The sequence below is a fragment of the Cyrtonyx montezumae genome, unplaced genomic scaffold (genome assembly GCF_038088225.1).
Source record: "Cyrtonyx montezumae isolate F1298 unplaced genomic scaffold, pur_monq_1.0 scaffold_21, whole genome shotgun sequence".
NCBI lineage: Eukaryota > Metazoa > Chordata > Aves > Galliformes > Odontophoridae > Cyrtonyx > Cyrtonyx montezumae.
This window is the reverse complement of record NW_027071948.1, coordinates 5,699,092-5,720,355: the sequence shown is the minus strand read 5'-3', so window position 1 is coordinate 5,720,355 and position 21,264 is coordinate 5,699,092. Positions and strand designations below refer to the sequence as shown.

General features: G+C 43.2%; 1 protein-coding gene across 2 annotated transcripts in view; it reads left to right on the top strand.

Moving 5' to 3' along the window:
* Positions 1 to 1,852, top strand: part of EPHB2 (EPH receptor B2) — a 95,972-nt gene extending 94,120 nt beyond the window's left edge. For both annotated transcript variants that reach the window (XM_065738201.1, XM_065738202.1), the window contains exon 16: positions 579 to 1,852. In XM_065738201.1, the coding sequence (XP_065594273.1) occupies positions 579 to 687 (109 nt within the window). In that variant the 3' untranslated portion in view covers positions 688 to 1,852. The remainder of the gene's footprint in view (positions 1 to 578) is intronic.
* Positions 1,853 to 21,264: the final 19,412 nt, after the last annotated feature.

Genomic DNA, 21,264 nt, shown 5'->3' with positions numbered 1-21,264 from the left:
TTGGTGGATGATTGTACTGGATGATCTTAGAGGACTTTTCCAACCTGAGTGATCCTGTGACTCTGTGATAATGCAGTAGTAACAAGCGCACTCGTCATGCTTACTGAGGGAGTAACATTAGTGTATCACCTCCTGTCTGTCCATCTCCAAGGATGGGAAATTAGGTTTCTACTTCCTATCTCACAAAACAGGAGAGAGAATCCAAGCTTGCAGGAATCCAAACAATAAAAGGATTGAAATCGTATGGCTTTTCCAAGACCAGTTCACATACAAGCAGTGAGCAGAGCATTGCATTGGCACTCAGTATTGAGGTTTCCAGTGCTTTGGGGGTGCTGCAGTTATACTGAAAATTCAAAGACTGAGAGGTTCAACCAGGAGAAGAAAAGGCAGAAGAGTGGAGGTTTCACCTAGCTCTCACTCATCCATAGCATTTGTGGAACAAGTGCTACAGATGCAGTCTGGAGACTACAGCTCCTAGTGTAGCACACTCCAAGGGGATGCTCAGGCATAGCCTTGTTCTCATGTGCTTTGTGATCTTTGCTGATGTTAATGTGGTGTTTGTTTCTTTCCTCCCAAAGGGACATTCTACGAGTTGGGGTCACTTTAGCAGGACACCAGAAGAAAATTCTGAACAGTATCCAGGTGATGAGAGCACAGATGAACCAAATTCAGTCTGTGGAGGTTTGATAGCGACATGTCCTCGTGCTCCACTTCCTTGAGGCCCTGCTCCCCTCTGCCCCTGTGTGTCTGAGCTCCAGTTCTTGAGTGTTCTGCGTGGATCAGAGACAGGCAGCTGCTCTGAGGATCATGGCAACAGGAAGAAATGCCCTATCGCCGTCAACGAGAAGTCACCAGGAGGTGAAACAATGGAAAACAATGGAAAAAGGGAACAAGAAAAGACAGCTATTTTGAAAACATACAAACAGTGAATTATTTTTAAATAATAATAAAGCAATTGCAGTCTTGAAAAGGGCTCCAAGACCAATGGGAGTCTCCAAAGGAAGAGAATAGAGCAGCTTCATCTATTTCCTCTTGCACAAGGGTTGCTGCAGCTGGGCCCAGACACCTCTGGAGTAATGAGACTTTTCAAGAAGATGAATGCAAAGAATGGTCACGAGAAGCACTTCTCTTGCTCACATGGGATGGCAGCTCTGGGAATGCCCAGCAGTCCTTCCTGAAATCCCTGTTGGCAAATGGAAGAGGAGAGCTGAAGCTCTTTGGTGCTGTGGAACCAAGTGCATCTCAGAAATCGTTGGACTTCTACAAAAGCTGAAGACATTCATTTTTTTTTTTTAAGCAAGTAAACTGATACTAGAAGAGGCTGTTTCCGTCAAATGAGAAGGAATCTGTAACACTGGGGCGGGGGGTGGGGAATGGGGAAATCAGTCCTTTTTACATCTCTTTATTTTCTCTTGTCATGGAACAGTTTTGTGAGTGACAGTTTCCTAAGGGTCCGTCCATCCACCCTCCAATGGCATCATTGTTTCATACATATCATATGCACAAGACTTATAGTGATGTCCTCACTCGATGCCAATGATCTTTCCCCAGAAGACTTCCCAAGTACAGTATGTAGTAGATTTTGATTACAAATGCTGATGTGTACCTTTATTTTTCGGTTGTCATTGTTGGGAGATTCGTCCTTTTACCTTCCTTTGTTAACACCAATTGGTGAGTTTGGGGTTGGAATTTTTTTGGTCGATTGGTTGTTTGTTTGTTTGTTTGTTTTTAACAAAAAGGAAACGACATTTCCAAGCATCATATCATTCAAGAACTTAAATCCTTTCCTTGTGGAAGGAAAAATTGCTTATTGACAATATGCCAGGAGAAAAAGTTTTTTATATGCACATTTCCTCATGTTTGCTTGTTTGTTATTTTGCAATTCGTTTCAGCCTGACAGGTGTTTCTGACTGTTGGGTCTCCTGTTGTCTGCCGAGATGAAATGACTGCCTGCTCAGTTCAGGGTTTTGATGAGCAGTATTACGGAAGGGTTATTGGTTTTGTTTTATGGAAGGGAGGGAAAGATGGGAGGGCAGTTGTGTTTTGAGTGGGAGTGATGGCTGTTGGAGCCCCTTGGAGGTGTCCAGGTTGGCTGGTGCACATGGTTTCTAGCTGCAAGGTTGTGGATGCTTCATACTGTAACCAAGCTCTGTGGTGGTGCTTAGTGCCCTTTGGACACACAGTCCCTTCGTTAGGCAATGCCCAGTTGGCTCTGAGCATCATCTCAGCCTGTTGCCTCTAGGAGAACATAGGAGAGCAAGCTAAGAGTCCAGGTCTCTGTAGGAGAATGCCATGGTTGAAGCTCAGTGGCCAGCTGGTGGGTTTATAAATAACAGAAATAAATACTTTAGTTACTGGACAGCTCTCTGGTATGTGTAAATACCACCAAACAAGTGCAGGGCGAATAGAAATTACAAGAATGGGATTGTTCTCCCTGTTCAGCACCACCTCATGTCTTCTGAAACATACCTACCAGCCCCCATGGTAGGGTTCATCTGTCCACGTGTGGCATATTTGCACACATCTGAACCTCTGTTGATAAACCCTCCTCTGCCACTGCCATGTCCTTCGTAGAGTCCCGAGCTCACGTTTGGCAGCATGGGGTGTTGGAAGGCATGTTCACTGGGAGCTGATTTGCTGTATTGTCCAGGAGCTGAATCCAAGAGGAAAGCTGTACGTGGAACTCCCGAGCTGCCTAGACCTCTATGGCCAGACATCCTCTTTCTAGATAAGTGGCCATTTATAAAGTACTCAGCGTTTTCTGCTTTCAGATCAGATCAGATGGGGAAGCACATATAAGTGGCAGCAGAGCATTCCCTGCAAGTGAGAGTTACTTCTCTGCTAGCTCCTTTACTTGCCCTACCGCCTCCTTTGGGACAGAATCTGATATAGAGGGAGTTTGGAGTGAGTGGACAACAGGTGTTGCATGCAGGTAGGACCTGGACATTTCAGCTGTCCTATATGCAGTGTGCTTAGTGTGTGTATCCAGCTGGCGGGATGCTTTGAATGCCCTTGAATTCAAAAAGCACTGCTCCGGATCATGAAATGAACTCAGTTTTAAAGAGCAGGATGCAAAAACTGACGGTGTCAACTAAACAGAGCGTTTTCAGAGGGCACACAAAGAAAGAAGAATCTTCTCCTTGCCACCTGTCCCATAGAACTGCTCACGTGGGGGTGTCTGCTTCGCAGCCGTACTTTAACAAGGAGTGGTTGTCAGCTCCCAGAGGCATGGCTTTCCCAAAGGTCTCGGAAGCTGTTTGGTGACAGTTGGGGCTGAGGGAAGCAAGGTGCCACGCCAACCCGTCTAGCCACAGCCAACCAACTACTTTATGTACAAGGGAGCTTTGCAGGACAAGGAGAGCTGTCTGACTCACAAACTCACCAGCAAATTCCTATGGGGCAGCCATGTGGAAGGAGCACGTGATGCCCTTCAGTTGTCTTTTCTCAGACAGCCCTTGGTTGTTCTGTGCCGTCGGTGCATGTGTGCTTAGACCACAGAGGAGCAGTGGCCAAGCAGTGTCCTTTCAGCCAGTCAGGCTTGGAAGGACACTTCAGGTTATTTGTCTCAGTGCACTGAATCTCCTCACTGAACTGCATTAAACACGTCTACCTACCAGACCCAACCCACTGTGAAAGAAGGGAGCACACAGAGCTTGGTGCCACAGCAGCTGTCTGCAGGATAGAGAAAGCACATCCTTATCTCCTCCTCTGACCAAAAAAATCACATGGTGTACTACAACAATACCCTCCCATCTATTTATATCAGGCATTGCTGCGACATCTGTCCGTGTTTGTACAGGACTAATGGAGAATGAGATCTAAAATGGAAATGATCCATAAAACACTGCAATTTTCTGCATCCCTACAGCTTTCCAGGGAGGATGAGGAACCGAGTTCCTGTTAAGTACTTTGGTTGTAAATTATTCTGGTGCATGCTCCAGTGGACAGCGTAGTCACTGAAGTGACTTTAATGTTTTTACTTCATGGGTATCAAATGTACTGCTATGAAATATGAGTATAATGGCAAAATTCAACGAACAACAAGGGGAAAACGGGGAAAAGTCACTTGCTAACATTTACACTGTGAAATAGTTGTGCATATGCATGTGTGCATGTGTGAATACTTAACAAAACTCATCACCATGTTATTATTCAGGCAGCTTGTTGCAATTTTCAGATTTAACCTCCATCTTTCAAGCTACCTCCAAGCCCTACTCCTCTCCTCCACTGTTGCCCGTTGCCATCTGCTGCCGAGGTCACGTGTCTTGTGATGGCATCCAGTAGAAGTGCTGAGCAGGATGCTAAGTTGAAAATACGTTAGCTGGCCAAGTTCAAATCACACATCATGAATATGTGGATAGTAGAAAGGTAAAGGATTCTTCCACAATACTGTACTTTATGGGTCACTTTCAACCCTCTACCTGGAATTAACAGCAAAGGGAAAAATAAAAAGAACAATGAACTTACGAGGTACGGCACGGCCACGAACTCCTCACCAGCTGTGGGGACAGAGGCACAGGGCACTACAGACCACACTCCCCCTCCACAAATTATCTTCCTTTCTCCCCTAAGGTCCCAGAATTTCATGAACTTGATGTAGATTGGCAGCTTGCAGCAGATGAGGATCTGTTAGTTATCATCTGGCTCCTTCTCTCCATTGTATTGTCATTACTATGCAGTAGGTTTCATTCTCTCCATGGGGTCCGGGTCAGTGTTGCTGTCCCAGGGTCTGGCAATTTTGCAGCATTACTTAATATTATATTTCAAAGGCAGAGCATTTTATCCCCCAACTCCATGGCAGCCATTGTGCAGCAGAGCCATCCTGTTGGTGTTGTCGGACCAGTTAGCATCAGAGCTTGTACTCTGCTGCATCATTAACAGTTACATCCTCTAATAATGCAATAAATCTGTATCTGTCTTGGATTTATGAATCCAAAACATATGGAGAATATATTTTAGTCTATATTTTCTTCATCTTCCTTTCCATGCGTCTAACTCAAGGATGATTTATTGTAGGTATTTTCCATCTTAACATTTAACAAGTTCTTCACATATAGGATTCAGCATTTTGCCCTTCAGAGTTCTAAGAACTGATGTAGCATCAGCTTCATTGTTACAGTCCGTGGCAGTTACTCAGTGCAAATAAAAACACCCTAAAATTTATCTTCTTTGCTGTGTTCCACTCCAGTCTCTTAGTGAAACTGGTGTTCGGAGTGCTTTCAGCTTTAGGATCAACAGTCCTTTACGCCCAGCAATTGAACTAAATTTTATTTTGGGTGGTCCTCAGTGTTCAAACAGTTGGCCTCAACGATCCTTATGGGTCCCTTCCAGCTTGGGGTATTCTGGGATTCCAAGGTGTCCTCAGAACTGCAGCCATCTTCCCTTGCATTACCTACATACAGCCATGTTCTGCGTTGTATCTTCAGTCTGTGACTTGAGCAGCAGTGCCATCTGCTTACCATGATGGTTCCACCGTGTTCACAATTCAGTGCACTTCTGCCACTGGCTTTTCATGAGCACTGACCACAAAAATTATCTTCTGTGCTGCTGATTTCATTTTGCTATTGCTGAGAGCTACTGGAGTTCTCCTACTATGCAAAAATATATATATTTCTTTTTCGCTTCAGACACATTTTGGCCTCATCTTCAGAATTCTTCAGGATGAGTCATCTCCAGGATAATTTTGCTTCTTGTAACCACTGAACCCATCCCAGAAAGAGGACACTGCTTCTGTCCCTGTGTACTTCCAAAGTCCTACATGAAAACTCCCTGCATCATACAAATATTTCCTGGAATATGATTTACTGCTGTACCCCTGTGTTATTTCAGCACTCTCAAATGTTAGCTGCGGAGATTTTGGACTAGAAAGTGAGATGTCATCACTGCCCTTTGTCTTCGTATTCTCCACTGTCCTACAAATGACTCAGCAGCTTCTCACCCTTGTTCTCAGTTCTGTAGGAGATTTGCAGTTCTCTGCAGCCCTGTGCTTCGTGGGATAGCTGCCACACACACGTAATATGGTCTGATCCCTGACTCATTTCTCCTCTGGCGGTTGGATGTTCACAGTTTCCTGTTTCCTGGTTGCCATTCAGAGCACCACAGGCTTTAAGTTGTGTCCCTCATCTTTTCCAGGAAATTCATTCCTCTTTTGCGAAAGAAAATTAAACAAATAAATAAATAGAAGAAAAAAGAAAAGAAAAACGAAAAGAAAACAGCAGATACTTGTCTGATCCTTTTCCAGTTGTATATTTCAGGAATTTTTCAGTTGTTTTAACTGTAACTTCTACCTCTACCTCCAGGGTCAGTCTTCAGCTCCTGCTGAAAGAGAAAGCACGACAGTCAAATACTCCTTTCCCCTGAAATTATCCTTCTTCTGTGCTGCCTACTCATTGGCTCCAGTCTGTGGTCATCAAGCTGGCTTAAGAGGTTGGGAGTCAGCACCATACCCCATCTGAACAGTTCCTTGGGAATGGTGGACACCATCCTGGGGCTGGTGGTCTGGCAAATGCACACTCTTGCTTGGCTTTTGCTTTTGGAGAATGAATGCAAAGACTCCTGATTGCTAACAAATGCTGGCACTTATATGAGAGTGTTATGAGTCTGGAGATGTCTCATGTACTGAATTCTCAAAGGGAGGAAACTAAGAGATGCAGAAAAGGGCTGTGGGAACAGCCAGAGATATTTGGAAATATTAAATTTTGAATTTAGGTCTGACTGAGGTAAACAATGATAAGAAATTTCATGCCATTAAATAAGGAAAGATGTGGTAAAGGTGAGTAAGAAGGAGCCACTATTTCTCTCCAAATGCTGATGAAGTGAAATATTCTATGACACAAATCACAATGATTGAATGCTGGAACTCACTGCTGCAGGATGTTGACGGTAAGAATTAGATTCAAAGTATGACATATTTATATAAGTAAAGTTTGTCTTAGCCTCCTCAACACAAAAATACCTCTTCTGTTCTTTCTGGGTCGCAGATGCCGCTGTCTGCCCAGGGAGCTGTGTGTGCCCCTTCCCTGGAGGTGCCCAGTGCCAGGCTGGAAGGGACCCTGGGCAGCCTCATCTGGTGGGGGCAACCATCACTCAGCAGAGTGTTGGGATCTCTGCATTGGATATTGGCTCAGCCTGCATGAGCAGTGTGCTGGTTGCGTGCTTATCCGGTCACGAGTCCGAATGGACCCACACACATTGCCTTGAGGATGAAAATTCAGGAAAGGAGCCTGGGACAGGTTCTAAAACAGGCAAAGAGGTATCAGTGTAACGTAGTCCTTCAGGTCTGGGCTGCTTGCATGCAGTGAAATCCCAGAGGCATCCAAGAGCACACACTGAGTGCTGGGGCTTCCAGGACAACGTGCAAACAGGTGCTGAGTGCAGAGTTCAGTTGTTGAGTGCTGACCCAGTTCTGAAGGTGAATTTGTTCTCTGTGTCCTGAGGACAACTTAGCTCCCAACAAAACTCATGTCACTTAGGATACTTTGGTAGAATAAATAAAAGCTATTATGATTTATTTCCTTCTTCAGTGTAGCCTGCAGACCCCTGCAAGCTATGGGAGACGATGAAAGGCACACAGTGCTTGGTGCTCTTGTATTGCCTTCAGATCTGTCTCTCATCTCCAGTATAACTCTGATCTTTCTTCAGGAAACCATCAGCTGATGGTTTTATAATTTCTCTTATAAGCAACTCACCTTAAGGACATGGAGTTTTCTTTTAAGCTGTTCAACAGTGAAAGGAAGCGAGCGACCCAGCTCACCCTTCCCTGGATCAACCATGTGCAGAATGGACAGACACTGGGGCAAACCAGGGACTGCATCTGTTCCTTCACTTGTGGATATATAGACACCTCATCAGAAGGCGCTGTGCTGAATGCCCTCCTCTTGTGACTTCATCCGTTCTGCACACTGTGATCCTTACATCCCTGTTCTGTCTTATTGCTTGTCCCCTGGCATCAGCGCAGTCTGCTCTGCATGCTTTCCTTGTCCTCTGTCCCTTTCCCAGTACAGGAGGGCTGGATGGATTGCTTAGGTTTGGGTCATCATCAAGGATTCCCCTTTGTTGGACCTGGCTCAGCACATCTCTGCCGTAAACATGTATCCAGATACTTCTGATACATCCCACTCTTCCTGTCCTTGGAAACATCATCTTCTTCACATTCCAGATCTTCCTGGAGAAAGGAGGAGAAATTTATATAAAACTGAGGCAAGAGTGCTAGGGTCATTGGCCATCCTTTCCATGGGACCGTTCAAGGCAAAGGGCCCAGCACTACCTCTTAGGGCAAGTAAATGAGCACACCCATGAGTCTGAGCCTGAGAATTCTCTACCAGGCTTTCAAAAAATGGTCATGCCCTCAATGGGCAATTCTCTAGGCCTGAAACCCACTCCTAAAGTCTCTCACAGGACCCTATTTACGTGGTGCCACATGTCAAAGGAAACCTTTGATATGGAGCTATGAACAGCTCAGCTGTAGGGTTGCTTTTCTTCTGTTTGTTTGTCTAGAATTAACAGAGAAACCCTTTTCAAGTTTTGTGAGAGTGTCCAATTGGTTGATGCCAGGGCAAAAAAAGTAGATCTTTCTGGAGAAATGATTGGGGTGTCCCAGGTAAACCTGAGCTGGGTTTGACTTGATGATTTTAAGGGTCTTCTCTAACCTAAATGGTTCTGCAGATCTGTTAGGGCTGGTAGTGTTTGGTTAATGATTTGACTTGATGATCTTCAGAGTCTTTTCCTAAATGATCGTTTTCTATTCAGTGATCCTCACTCACTTAGCCAAGCTGTGCTCTGGGTATGACATAGGGGAGTGTAACTGGGACCTGAGACTTCTATTCAATGTGGGGTGGGCTCAGAGAGTCAAAACACCCTCTGAAGCCCCAGGTATCTTGTACCTATGGGCCGCTGAGGAGCTGAAGATCTAACATAGCTGCCTGTGTTTCTATTTTTTAGGGAGGATCTGTCCTAGCTCAACAATCAGACCTCAGGTTGGCAATGCAAAGGAGAAAGTAAAGAGGGTCTTGGAGGGAAAACCTGAGGTGAGGTCTGAGAGATGAGATTTGTGGGGGAATACAACTGTGATGTAGGGAAGTTTGTAGGGAGATTTTGCCAGGCTCTGAATTCCTCAGGACTTGGAAGGATCTGACAGTTTAGGATGGGGGAATTATGTGTACCGTTCAACCACCCAAGCATGTCTAGTCAACACCACATCTTAACCATCTCCCCAAGTCCAAGGATCCATCAGCTGGGCTCCAGGGGCATCCCCAAGCCTGGTTTCCTACTATTCTTCATCCTGTGTGTTGGCCATGGCCCTGCGGACAGTGTAACACTTTTCATGACAGTATTTGTATTTTTTTAATTGTGAATGGGGAGATAGTGTGCAGGTCCTTGTTACACAGGGATGTGTCTTCCATTCAGATCAGGGCTTCCCCTGGCTTCGTCAGATGTCTTATCGATGTTACTGAGAAAAATAAAGAAAGAAATAAATCAGATGTATTTATAAAGGAAACAGAAACCCGCTGCTCCAATGCCTTTGTAGGAGTATTTTTAACAAAACATTTTTTCAAAATAAATGTGAATTGTAAAGTTTGAAGCATTTGCTTGTGGCTTTCTTTTCTAGGTGCTCTGTCAAAATTTAAGCCTTCCCTAGAACTCTGCTTTAGTGTAAATACAGATAAACCTAAGGGTCATTGATCTCTTAGGAGAAAAACATGCCCAGAACGGGCTGTCCAAAGCTGTGAGCGGTCCAGTCCTGGAGTGCTCGAGGCCATGGATGGACCCCAGGCAGCCTGAGCTGGTGGGGGGCAGCCAGCCCACAGCAGGGGTTGGAATTGGGTGGGTTTTGTGGTCCCTTCCAACCTAACCATTCTGTGGTTCTATATGATTTACAGTAGAGCACTATGGAGGGGAGTAACACTGTCCACATACGAAACTGGTCTTACCTGTTCTTCTTCCAGGCTGCTTACTTGCTTTCAGAGCAAACCATTAACAAGAAATCTCAGTTGGATAGATCTTGTGTTTAAACTTGATCTTCCTAAGCTGTAAGCTTTTCCTTTTCTGACCCATAAAGGGAACTTTCCAGGATAATACTGTTTCTGCCTTCTGTCATCCATTCTCCAAGTAACTGGTTGCTATTTGAAAGCCAGCTGCTACAAAATGAGCAGTGAAATGCATAGCTCAAGTTCCCCTCTCCTTTCAGCAAACAGCAGCCCAAAATCTCCCCCAAAGCTTCTCTGCTGCATTCCATGGAGACTGAGCGGTTCAGATTTCCCTCCCATCACACTGATGCAAGCCATGCATAAGTCAGTGAGCATTAGTGAGGAAGGGCTCGATGAGAAACTGCTGTGCAATCAGAATCTACCACTAGAGTTGTGATTTCCAAAAGCGATAGTTACCAAAAGAATGACATTCGAGGGAGATCTACCACTACATCTCAGCTCTCCCTGCAGATGTGGCCTAATTAGGGAAAATTTCTTCTCAGGAGGAGTGGTGGTGCCCTGGCACAGCTGCCCAGGGTGGCGAGGTCACCTTCCCTGGAGGTGTTCCATGTGGAGGTGTGGTCAGGGGGCATGGAGGGATGGGCTGGGGTTGGACTGGATGATCTTAGCAGTCTTTCCAACCTTCTGATTCTATGATTCTCCTACGAGCCCTCAACACATCCTAATTCTTGTGATAGTCTTAGGCATGCTTCCCCGAAAGGACCACATACAGTTGGTTCAATGCTTATTGGGTTTCTTAAGAGCCTCCATACATCTGCATTAACACTGCTGTGGTTGATGCTCTCTGCGACAGTAAATTGTCAGCTCAAGGTCTTCACAGCCTCAGTCAGGATCACACCTTTGTGCAATAGGCATTGTGTAGGAGGCTTGGCACGAGCTTTGAGGCTGCAGAAATATCTGGTAGGAATCCCCAGACTGAGTTACCATAAAGGATTTCTCTTTAGCTCACAGATATATCATATCTGTTCTGAATATTTTATGCCTGTTTGCCTGCTTCACTCCTGTAAATTTTTTATGGATTATTTCTTTACGTTTTCATATCAGGATCCCTTTAATTTACTGCTGACAGCAGTGATTCCTGTGCTGTTTGGCTGATGAATATCCTTTCTGATATAATGTTTGTGTCTGACACTGCTTTACAGCATGCATGAAATTTTAATTTCTCTTTGCTCAGCTCCAGGTTTGCTTTCTCCCTTGGCACAATTCAGCGAAGCCTTTGTAGTTCTGCTCACTCACAGATGCATTCATTTCTCTTTCCCATTTAATTTCCCGTTTGTCTGTGTGCCTCTGCCAGGTTTTCCCCTTATCTGGTGCTAGCCAGAGCTCTGAAAAAAATACTTCTGACATTTTTTGAATGTGCCAGTGCCACAAATGTATAAAATATGATATTTTGAGCTTGTATCCCAGGTATGCTGCTTTCTTTCCTTGGCTTTTCCTGATCTGGAAACTTTCCCATAATCATAGAATCGCAGAACCATTAAGGTTGTAAAAGATCTCTACGACCATCCAGATCTCTACATCCATCCCCACCGTGTCCAGTAACCATGTTCCTCAGTGCCACATCTATAATGGTTGCTCATCCTCCAAGTATTAGATACAGCTCTGATTATTTGACACATGGTGAGGCATTTTTCTTAAGGCATTTTTTTCACTGTCTGCACAGCTTCTTTGCATATTCATCTCCCTCTTCTATACGTCTTTATTTTTGTTCCACAATTTTGAGGCCGTTTTGCCTCGTAGCTTTATGTTTTCTATGCTTTCCTCTAGATCACCTCTACTTTGTACATGCTGTGCTTACCAGTTTTGTTCATACTTCTGCCAGCAGTATAATTGTGTAAGCCTTGGTTGTTCTCAACAAGGCTCCCTCGAACATGCTTTAAGTAGAAGAACGTGATAAAAACTTTGACATTTCAGGTCGTTTCAGGGACGTCTGCAGCACAGAGTAGCATATGTTCCCACAGCAGCACAGCATTGTGTGACATTCTAGGACAGAGTAAGGGGGTAGAAGGACAGAGCTGATGGTGGTCTCCAAGCAGTGGCAGCCCATAAAGTATGTATCAAGCAGCTCAGTTTTACCATGGAATTACGGAATCACAGAATGCTTGGATTGGAAGGGACCCTAAAGCCCAACAGCACAACCCCTGCCGTAGGCTGGGTGCCCCCCACCAGCTGCCCATCCATGGCCTTGGGCACCTCCAGGGGTGGGGAATCCACAGCTCTGTGGGCAGCAGTGTCAGTGCCCCACCATTGCTGGGGTATGTTTCTGGGGGAAGAATAAAAGGACCCTGGAAGTTGTGCCTCCTCTGAGACCTCAACTCGCAGCTCTTGCCACAGGTCTTCAGGAGATGTATATATAAAGAGACACCATGTTCTCCTCTCAACTGTTATCTGACTAGACAGAATGATCTCCTTTAACCCTCTTCTGTCCAAACCTTCACTGACAATTAGTGCTGAATTTGGGCTTTTTTGAAATCATTTTTTGTACTTTTTGTTTTCTTCATATTTTTCCCTTTTGTTCATTTTATTCCCATCTTTGAATTGCCATCCAAGTATTTCCCCTTTCTCTACTTTTTGTTCATTTTGTTTCTTGTTTTGTTTTGTTTTTCCCCGTGTCTCAAATCTCTCCTTTCCGTTGTTGACTTATATATGTTTAAATAAGTGTGGTTTTGCATTTCACCCTTTTTCCTCGATGCCATATTTTGTTAAACATTGGAATGTATACAGAGGGAGCTTTTCTGTGACTGCAATGGAGAAATTCATCAACGTAGAAAATGCAGCGCTGCCTAGGTGAAGACCCAGGCTGACCACAAGCACAACGAAAAATAATACTGCAGTTATTTTGATTTGTGGATATAACCAAATTAAAAGGGTGTTCTAGGTCAATTGTCTAAATAAATGACCACAGTAAAACAACATCCCAACTAAACAGAGCAGGACATGTACAGGACTGCCACGTTCATGCTAGTGAGGACATTATTCACAAGAAGTTCTATAGCTCTAACTGCTAGGGGAAGATTTTCAGAGAGATCAATATATACTCTCTTTCATTTTCTCTATTAATTTGTTATTAATAACATGTATACACACATATGTTTATGTGTATTGTGTGCCTACATTCAGCCCCGTTGGCAGTTAGTTCTCCATGAATATAAACCAAAAATCCAGCAATTCTGATCAACTGCAATACACGAGAAAAAAAAGTGTGAATAATTTATATAGAGTAAATAATGCCATAAATCCAGGTATTGCGGAAATTACAACGGACTGTTACAGATAAAACATCCTCTGCACCTTGGTAACAATCAGCAAATCTCAGTGAACTGTAATAAATACATATGGACAGCACAACACAGTGTAATGAAATGGGAAGATGAACCAAGATGGAAAAGCCCCTTTGTATAGGTTGAAACATCTTTTTTCAATGTTTATTGGGGGGGGGTGGGGGGGGAGGAAGGCTAATCAATAAATAATTTCTTTCACTGGAAAGATATAAATTTGTTTGTTTTGTTGATATATGGAAAAGAAGTGCATTTGCACTTTTTTTTTCAATAAACAGGAGTTGTCCAAAAGACCCAAAGATGGAAAACAATTATTTATCTACTTTCTACACCAAACCTTGGTTTTCTTTCTCCTGTATTTACATCTTCCCATGATTCTCTTTTTTTCATTATCTATCGTTTTTATGATTCTCTGAATGTCACCCGGGTATCCCACCCAACTTCACAGATGTGCTATTTGCCCTTCTCCAGTAGCATTAATGCAGATTATTGAAATGGATGATAGCTGCACAATCTGGCATTATCAACACAATGCTCAAGCTAAATGTGGTCTCTTGATCATCCAACATGATTTCTAATCTCATGCCACTTCCTCATATCAACGCATTGATAGTCCTACAGAGAAAAATGCTGGTAGATATTCCCCTGCCTCCTCTACAGATACTGTCCCACTGAAAGACATTGAACTTCCTTTTTTGACTTGTTAAGAAGCAACCACAAATTGTGGAAGTCTCATACCTTTTGAGCAAGATTTTCAGAGTTGTTTTGTCTTCACTGTTCCCCTGCCAAGCAGTTAAGATTTGACTATACTTATAGCTTGTTCCAACAACAAGGAATATATTAGCATCAGTGGGACAATGAAGTGTTTTTACCAACTCAGGTAGATTCTTCGGTCTTGATCTTGAAGGTCTGTTCCAACCAAAATGGTTCTGCGATTCCAAGAACATGAAGACATTTACTGCAGAAATAGGAAACGTGCATCATTCTTCCCAGTGCAAAACTAGTCTGTGGCCTACATTCCACTGTGCTTTCTCCAGCCTCACTGTCATTACCACTGGTAACTATAATCTCTACCGGTCTGAGGCGTCTGTTGTTGTGGGCCATATTGCAGAATTGTCTTCCATGAGTCCTCAGAGACTCTCCCACCAGAAGGCAACTTCATTACTTTCTAGACTGACTTCTTCATAGAATCGTAGAATCGTTAAGGTTGGAAAAGATCTCTAAGATCACCCAGTCCAACCATCCACCTACCACCAATACTGCCCACTTGACCATGTCCCTCAGTGCCATATCTCCACATTCCTTGAACACCTCCAGGGATAGTGACTCCCCCACTTCCCTGGGCGGCCTTTTCCAGAGCATCACCACTCTTTTGGAGCAGATTTTCCCAGTATCCAACCTGAAAATACTTTTCTACTTACAGAGATGAAAGTGCTCCACATACATGCATTTCCATAAGCACTGGTAATGGCAACTACTTGGCAGCTGTAGGTTCCCATTAGATGGAATGTTTGAGCAGGTGGGTTATCTGCTTTCTTTTGCATGTTCTATCAGAAGACCTTTCACCAGCATCTGTCTTACACAAAGTATACGCCCCCACTGCTCTGTTTAAAGGAAAAGCTTGGTAATTTCAGTGGCAATTTTTCCATCCAACTTCCATTGGGAAAAACATATCAGGAAAAAAAAAAAATCAAGGTCACAGGAGAGCTTGCCAATTCAAACTGCTCAGTGGCCTGGATTTATGATTTTTTTTTTCTTTTCCAATTAAACTCACGTTCCCTAAGTGGGGATTTCACACCCCTCGTGTTAAGTAAATTGGTGTCTGGATTTTTATGAGCTTTGGCAGGAAAAAAGTAGCCAGTGAACCAAGAAAAATACAGAGCTTTTGGATGGAGGCACCCAGGATTTCAGGCTTACATCTGAACCAAAGGAATGATTGTGAGAGGTCCTTTGATGAGTGAAGACAATCATTTTGATGCAATTTATAATTAAATATTGTTGTGTATCTCCGTTCTTCCAGAACCTCCTCCTGCCATCGGAGTTTCATTTGCTTTATTTATGCATCGGTGATGTATTCTGAATGCCTCTCTCACGTTGATGGATATTACACTTGATGTTTTTCCTTATGTCCCTTTGGTGGTGCAAATGTGAGAAAGGGCAATGAACTTTCGGTGACTCTCTTGTATAACTAAAAAAAAAGATTTCTCCGTCGGGTTCAAGAGTTCAGCGCGTCAAGAGAAATCAACTTCTTGGCGCAAGGGGCGGGAGAAATTTGGGGAGGGTTTCGTCTTATAGCCAAAGATAATTACTCTGGGATGCAAATTTGGTACTTTGTACCAACAGCGGCTTTCAAACGCCCATGTTGATAAATAATTTGTTGTGTTTTTATTAACCTCCGCGACCCAGCGGAGTGAGTTTGCCATGCTGCAAGCTGCTTACATGAAGGACAAAAAGCTCTTGGCGCGCCATTTGTTGTGGTAATAGCGCCTCAGGGTCCCTCAGTCTCTGCTTCGCTGAGGTTGGTAGAGTTGAAAAAACAAGATCTTTCTCTTGACAGCTGGGAGAATGATGGGAAGGAAACATGGAGAAAGAGCAAAGTAAAAAATCCCAACGATTTCAACCCTCTTCACAAATTCTTGCTGAACTTGGCACTTGGGTCTATCCAATCGCAAACTTTCTCTGGCATACGCTCATCTGGAGGACTGTGAAAGCCAAAATCAAATGCGTTGGCAACAAAAATTTGTTCTGGAAAGCAACCACTAGCCACCTACTGTGCTTGGGAAACACAAAACAAAACAATCAGCTGCCAAAGAAACAAAACGAAAGCAAAAAAAACCTACAGCCACCACAGAAATAACCATCAGCACCCAAACCCAACAACTTCAATCCAGTTAGCGAGAATAGCTTTTTGTAATAAATGACTTCTCATCAAGGATACAAGGACAAACCCCAAAAAAACTGAGTGGGCTCTTCCAAACAATACAGTATTTTCTCTATGAAAATTTATCCTTCTGAAACCAGGCTCTGATCACCTGATGGAGTGGTGGGTATCCATGTTCATTGCAGGGGAGCCGAACCAGATGGTCTCTAAGGGTTCCTTCCAACTCAAAAATTCTATGATTCTATGATTTTATGATTCTGTGGAATCTCAACTTCTAGAGACAACCATCTGCCTCTGCAGCAAGTAGCTAGGAGTGAGACTTACTGAGTCAAACACATACTCATGTGTATGTTTGCAGACATGCATGTGTTCATATACACATACACATCTTTTAAAGATAACGTTTTAGCATATAAGTAGTGTTCTCATCTTGTTCAGGCCAATACCTGCACCATAACAACCCACAGTCATTATGAATCAGCTTAAATCCCTTGTCTGACTGCAATGGATGCTTTCAGCCTCCTTGAATATTCATGAAATTTCCTGGAGGATTTGAATCTGAGTGCTTGCAGACTTTGTTCTACTTGAAGTCGAGGCAAACTACGTCCTGAGCAACATCAGCAGAATTGTGTCAAGCAAATAAAGGGAAATTAGTTTTCTCTCTGGTCCATGTCTGTGAGGACAAATATTACTTCTTGTGGCTGTTTTTTTGGGTCTTACATATAGGTTTGTGGCCATTTTAAAACAGACAGGTAGAAGGCAGAGAGAAGCCAGTTCATGGTGAAGAAGACAGATCTGGGTCACATGGCTCACAAGGAAAGGTGAAGAGAGTAGTGTTGGGTGATCCAGCTGAAGGTGAAGAAAGTTGTGCTGGGTTATCCAGGTGAAAGTGAAGAGATATGTGTTGGGTTATCCAGGCGAAGAGGGACTTTAAGAAAGATCTAATTGCAGAATCACAGAATCACAGGAGTTACAAGGGACCTCTGACATGGGGCAACAGACAAGAGTTGATTGGGAGGTTCAGATTGGGCATCAGCAAAAATGCAGGTTTGTGACAGTACCACAGAATGGAGTCACACTTCTTCTATGACACTCAAAGCCTTGTGTTTGATCAAGCCTCCCTTGACTGCTCAGGAATAGAGCTGGTTGGAGAAACTGCACTCCTTAGGGGCCTTCATTCCTTCCCTAAATATTAATATTCTGGCAACAGTGTCCAGTGGACTGTCTGTAGCTGCCAGTATCCAGTATTTCAGGGGAAAAAAGTGATGACGTTGCTTCTCTGCTTCTTGGTGAGGCTTCTCTTGGAGAAGAGCTGGAAAATCTGACTGCCGCAGGTATTTGCTGATGCTCACATTGCTGGAGGTGGAGGTGCTTTTCTCTGTGCAAGGTAAGGCAGCTTTTAGGTATCATTATTTTTTGAAGTGTTTTTCCTGTGCTGCTGAGTACAGCACTTTATGAAGGCTGTTGAATCATAGAATCGCAGAATCATTAAGGTTGGAAAAGACCTCTAAGATTTTCTAATCCAACCATCTACCTGCCACCAATATTCTCCACTAAACCATGTCTCTAAGTAACACATCTCCATGTGTCTTGATCACCTCCACAACCTCCCTGGGCAGCTCATTCCAGTGCCCAACCACTCTTTCAAGTTTTTTCTCACATCCAACCTGAATCTCCCCTGGTGCAACTTGAGGCCATTCCCTCTCAATACATGTTGAGAAAAAGTTCAGGAAAGCTCGAAGACATGACTTTTCTTACCACAATTAGCCATAAAAATTCAGATGAATCAGTGTCTTTGGGACTTGTACTCCACTGGACTGCTCCCCTTGGATTGCCTTGGGAGAGGAATCATTTCTGTATGAGCACAATGTCGTGTACAGTGAAATCCATCCCACCTGCACCTTTCCATGTGAGACATGCTGCCCAGGGAGGTGGTGGAGTCACCATCCCTGGAGGTGTTCAAGAGAAGGTTAGATACTCACTGAGGGCTGTGGTCTAGAGTGGCCACAGACATGGGTTTGTTTTGGACTTGACCTTAGTGGCCTTTCCAAACTTAATGATTCTGTGATTCTGAGGGATGGCTCCTGACCACAGACTCACACACTCCTCTGAGATAACCACTTGTACCAATTCTTTGCCATGTAGGAAAAAACTTCATCATCTCCACAAAACATTTGTTTCTTCATCTGAATTTTCATGGCAATATTGAATGAGAAGTAACAAAACTTTGGAAGTCAGGAGGCTATTTATCCAGGATGCTCTATGCTGACGTGGAGGTATGTCACGAGTATTAGTGTAACAACAACTGATAGGTGGAGGCGTTTTTTTCTTGGATCCCTGGCACATACAGAAAAGTTACTTCTTGGAAAATATCTTGAGCTGCTGACAGCAATGCACTGGTTCAGCAAAGCAGCAGATTGTCTCTGTTTGGAAAGTGGGAACATCACTCCCAGCACTTGCTAAGACATTCACAAAACGAGCCTGCTCGTCTCTATAAACTGAGCTTTGAAGTGTGTTTTGGCTACAGTATGAATCAGACGCATGGGATGTGAGTGCCAGCAAAGGAGACGAAGCTTACATTTTCAAAAGGGTGACTGTGGCAACTGACTTACTGTTGAAAAAGGGGAAAAGAAGAAAAAAAATAAGATTATGTGAGCTATTTTTGCGGCCTCCAGTGGTCAGCAGGCAGTTTCAGAGCAATCTTTGTTATTTGTTGTTTGGGGCCCAGCTCTGTCTCTGGTCATTTTTTTTCTTCTTGGTTAGTGCTCCGTGACTGATGAGGATCTCAGTAAAACACAAATTGATTTGCTTGGTTTTCATGGTCACCTCTGGACTGTAATTATTCAGGCAGGAAAAATTAATTAGTCCAGTGTGGGCCGACTGCTGCTCTCCAAGCACTGCTGAATCTTAATTGGAGAGCTCCAGAGAAAGGTGCTGATTCACAGTGTTGCACGATAGGGTGGGGATTTTTCCAGAGAAAGTGGGTGGAGGGGCAAAGGGGGGTGAAGGTCGAGATGAGGTGTGTTTTGTATTCCATCTTAAAGTGCTGTGCCTTCTTCTCTCTGCTTAGCAGTGATAATGAGCCATTAAATCCACTTGCCTACTTGTAACAACTAAAATTGAAAAGATATGTCTTATGTCATTTGGGTATATCCACAGATCTTAGAATCATAGAACAATAGAATTATAAAGGTTGGAAAAGACCTCTAAGATCACTCAGTCCAATCCCAACCCATCTCCACCATGCCCACTGACCACGTCCCTCTGTGCCACATCTCCAGAGTTATTGAACACCTCCACAGACAGTGACTCCTTTAATCTCCCTGGGCACTCTGTTCCAGTGCATTTTTTAGAAATGAAATTTTCTTTTTTAGAAAAGAAATTTTCCCTAATATCCAGCTGGAACCTCCCATGGTGCAACTTGAGGCCATTCCCTTCCATCTATTGAGGGTATGCAATATTCACTAGGAAAAACTGAGAGCTGAACAGGTTTTTCTCAGCAGATCAGCCCTACTCACGGATTTGATAAGTAAATGAAGTTAGTTTTCTTTGTACTCTGGCCTTATTTGACACATAGAAGAAAATGAATTAGTTGTAGTTAGTCATCCACAACACATCTGAACTACAAATATACTGTATCAGAATGAAGGCTAAGACTACATCTGGATGCCAGTTTCAATGACTGCAGTTCAAAACTCCACCAAAGCCTCAGATCTTATGATTTCTTGCTGCTGCTATTTTCATCTAACAAATTTCCCTGTCTCTTCTTCCTTTGTCCAGGACAAAGGAAAGAAAATGAGGACATTTACAATGCAGAATAATCCTGATAACACAGGGAAATGCACTGAAGAAACTCTGTACATTCTGATAGACACTGATACAACATATTGAGCCTCCTAGGTGAGGATAATTATTCCAGTAAGTATTGGGCAAGAAAAGTCTAACTTGGCAATAATACTGTAGGAGATGACTGGGAGGCAATAATGGATCATGAGACAAACATGAGTCAGGCATAACACATTACTGTTGAAAGAGAAAATAGGAGTATATATGTTATACATATTTATATATATATAGAACTACCATTTTTTAACCATGTGCAGTAAATTTTTGTTTTTACTCAGTACTGGTAGGGTCACTGTGGGAGTACTATTGCCAATTTAGAAAATCACATTTCAAGAAAGAGGTAGATGAATTGGACAGAAGGGGAAACAGATTTGAGACATTTGTCCAGAAGAAGAGCTGATATAGGGACATATGAAAAGAATGAGGGAATAAATTTGTTTCTATCTCTCTTGTGAATAGGGTAGAAACTACTGGGTTTAATTTGCCTGACAAGATTTAGGTCACAGTCACCAGGGAGGCAGTGGACTATTTTGAAGAACACACATGACAAAACTTCTATCAGTAGTGATAAATGTGTCATTCCTCACATATAGAAGTGGAGCAATGGACTAGGAGACTCCACAGATTCATTTTCAGGCCCATTTCCCATGCTTTCATGATAGTTTTCTAGCTTGTAGGTTCAACTGATGAACCCCAGGGCTGGCTTTGAGCTTGGTTCTTTCTAAGTATTTATTATACTGGTGCTTGCTTTTGCCAGTGACCTTCAGCTTTATTTCTGTTCTACAGGACAATTTTCCAGGAAAGTTGGAGCTACTGGGGCATCATCCCTGTAATTAAACCATTTTCTTGTGGAGGTGGGTGCCTCAGTATCCAATCTGACAGAGATGTGCCCTTTTTCACAATGCGTTTCAGCCACCATGTTGACCTCAGTTCTGCATAGCGAGTGAGTACCTGGAACTTTTACATAAAAAGTTCTTTTTATTCTAAATCATTTATGCAAAATAAAACTTTATTGGAAAAAAATCATCATTTAAATGCTCGGGTTTTCACAAACTTACTAATATCTAAAACTGATATTTTAATGATAATGATAATCATAATGATAAGCATCTATCAACTCATTTAATTGCTGTGTTTGTTGAGCGTCTCAGCCCTTTGTTGAGACACTCTAGGAATATGTGTCTGCCTTGCATTATCAAATACCACTTCCCTCTGAACCATGCCAATCAACAGTTATCTCATTCTTCTGTCAGTGCTGGTAAAACCTCCTAAC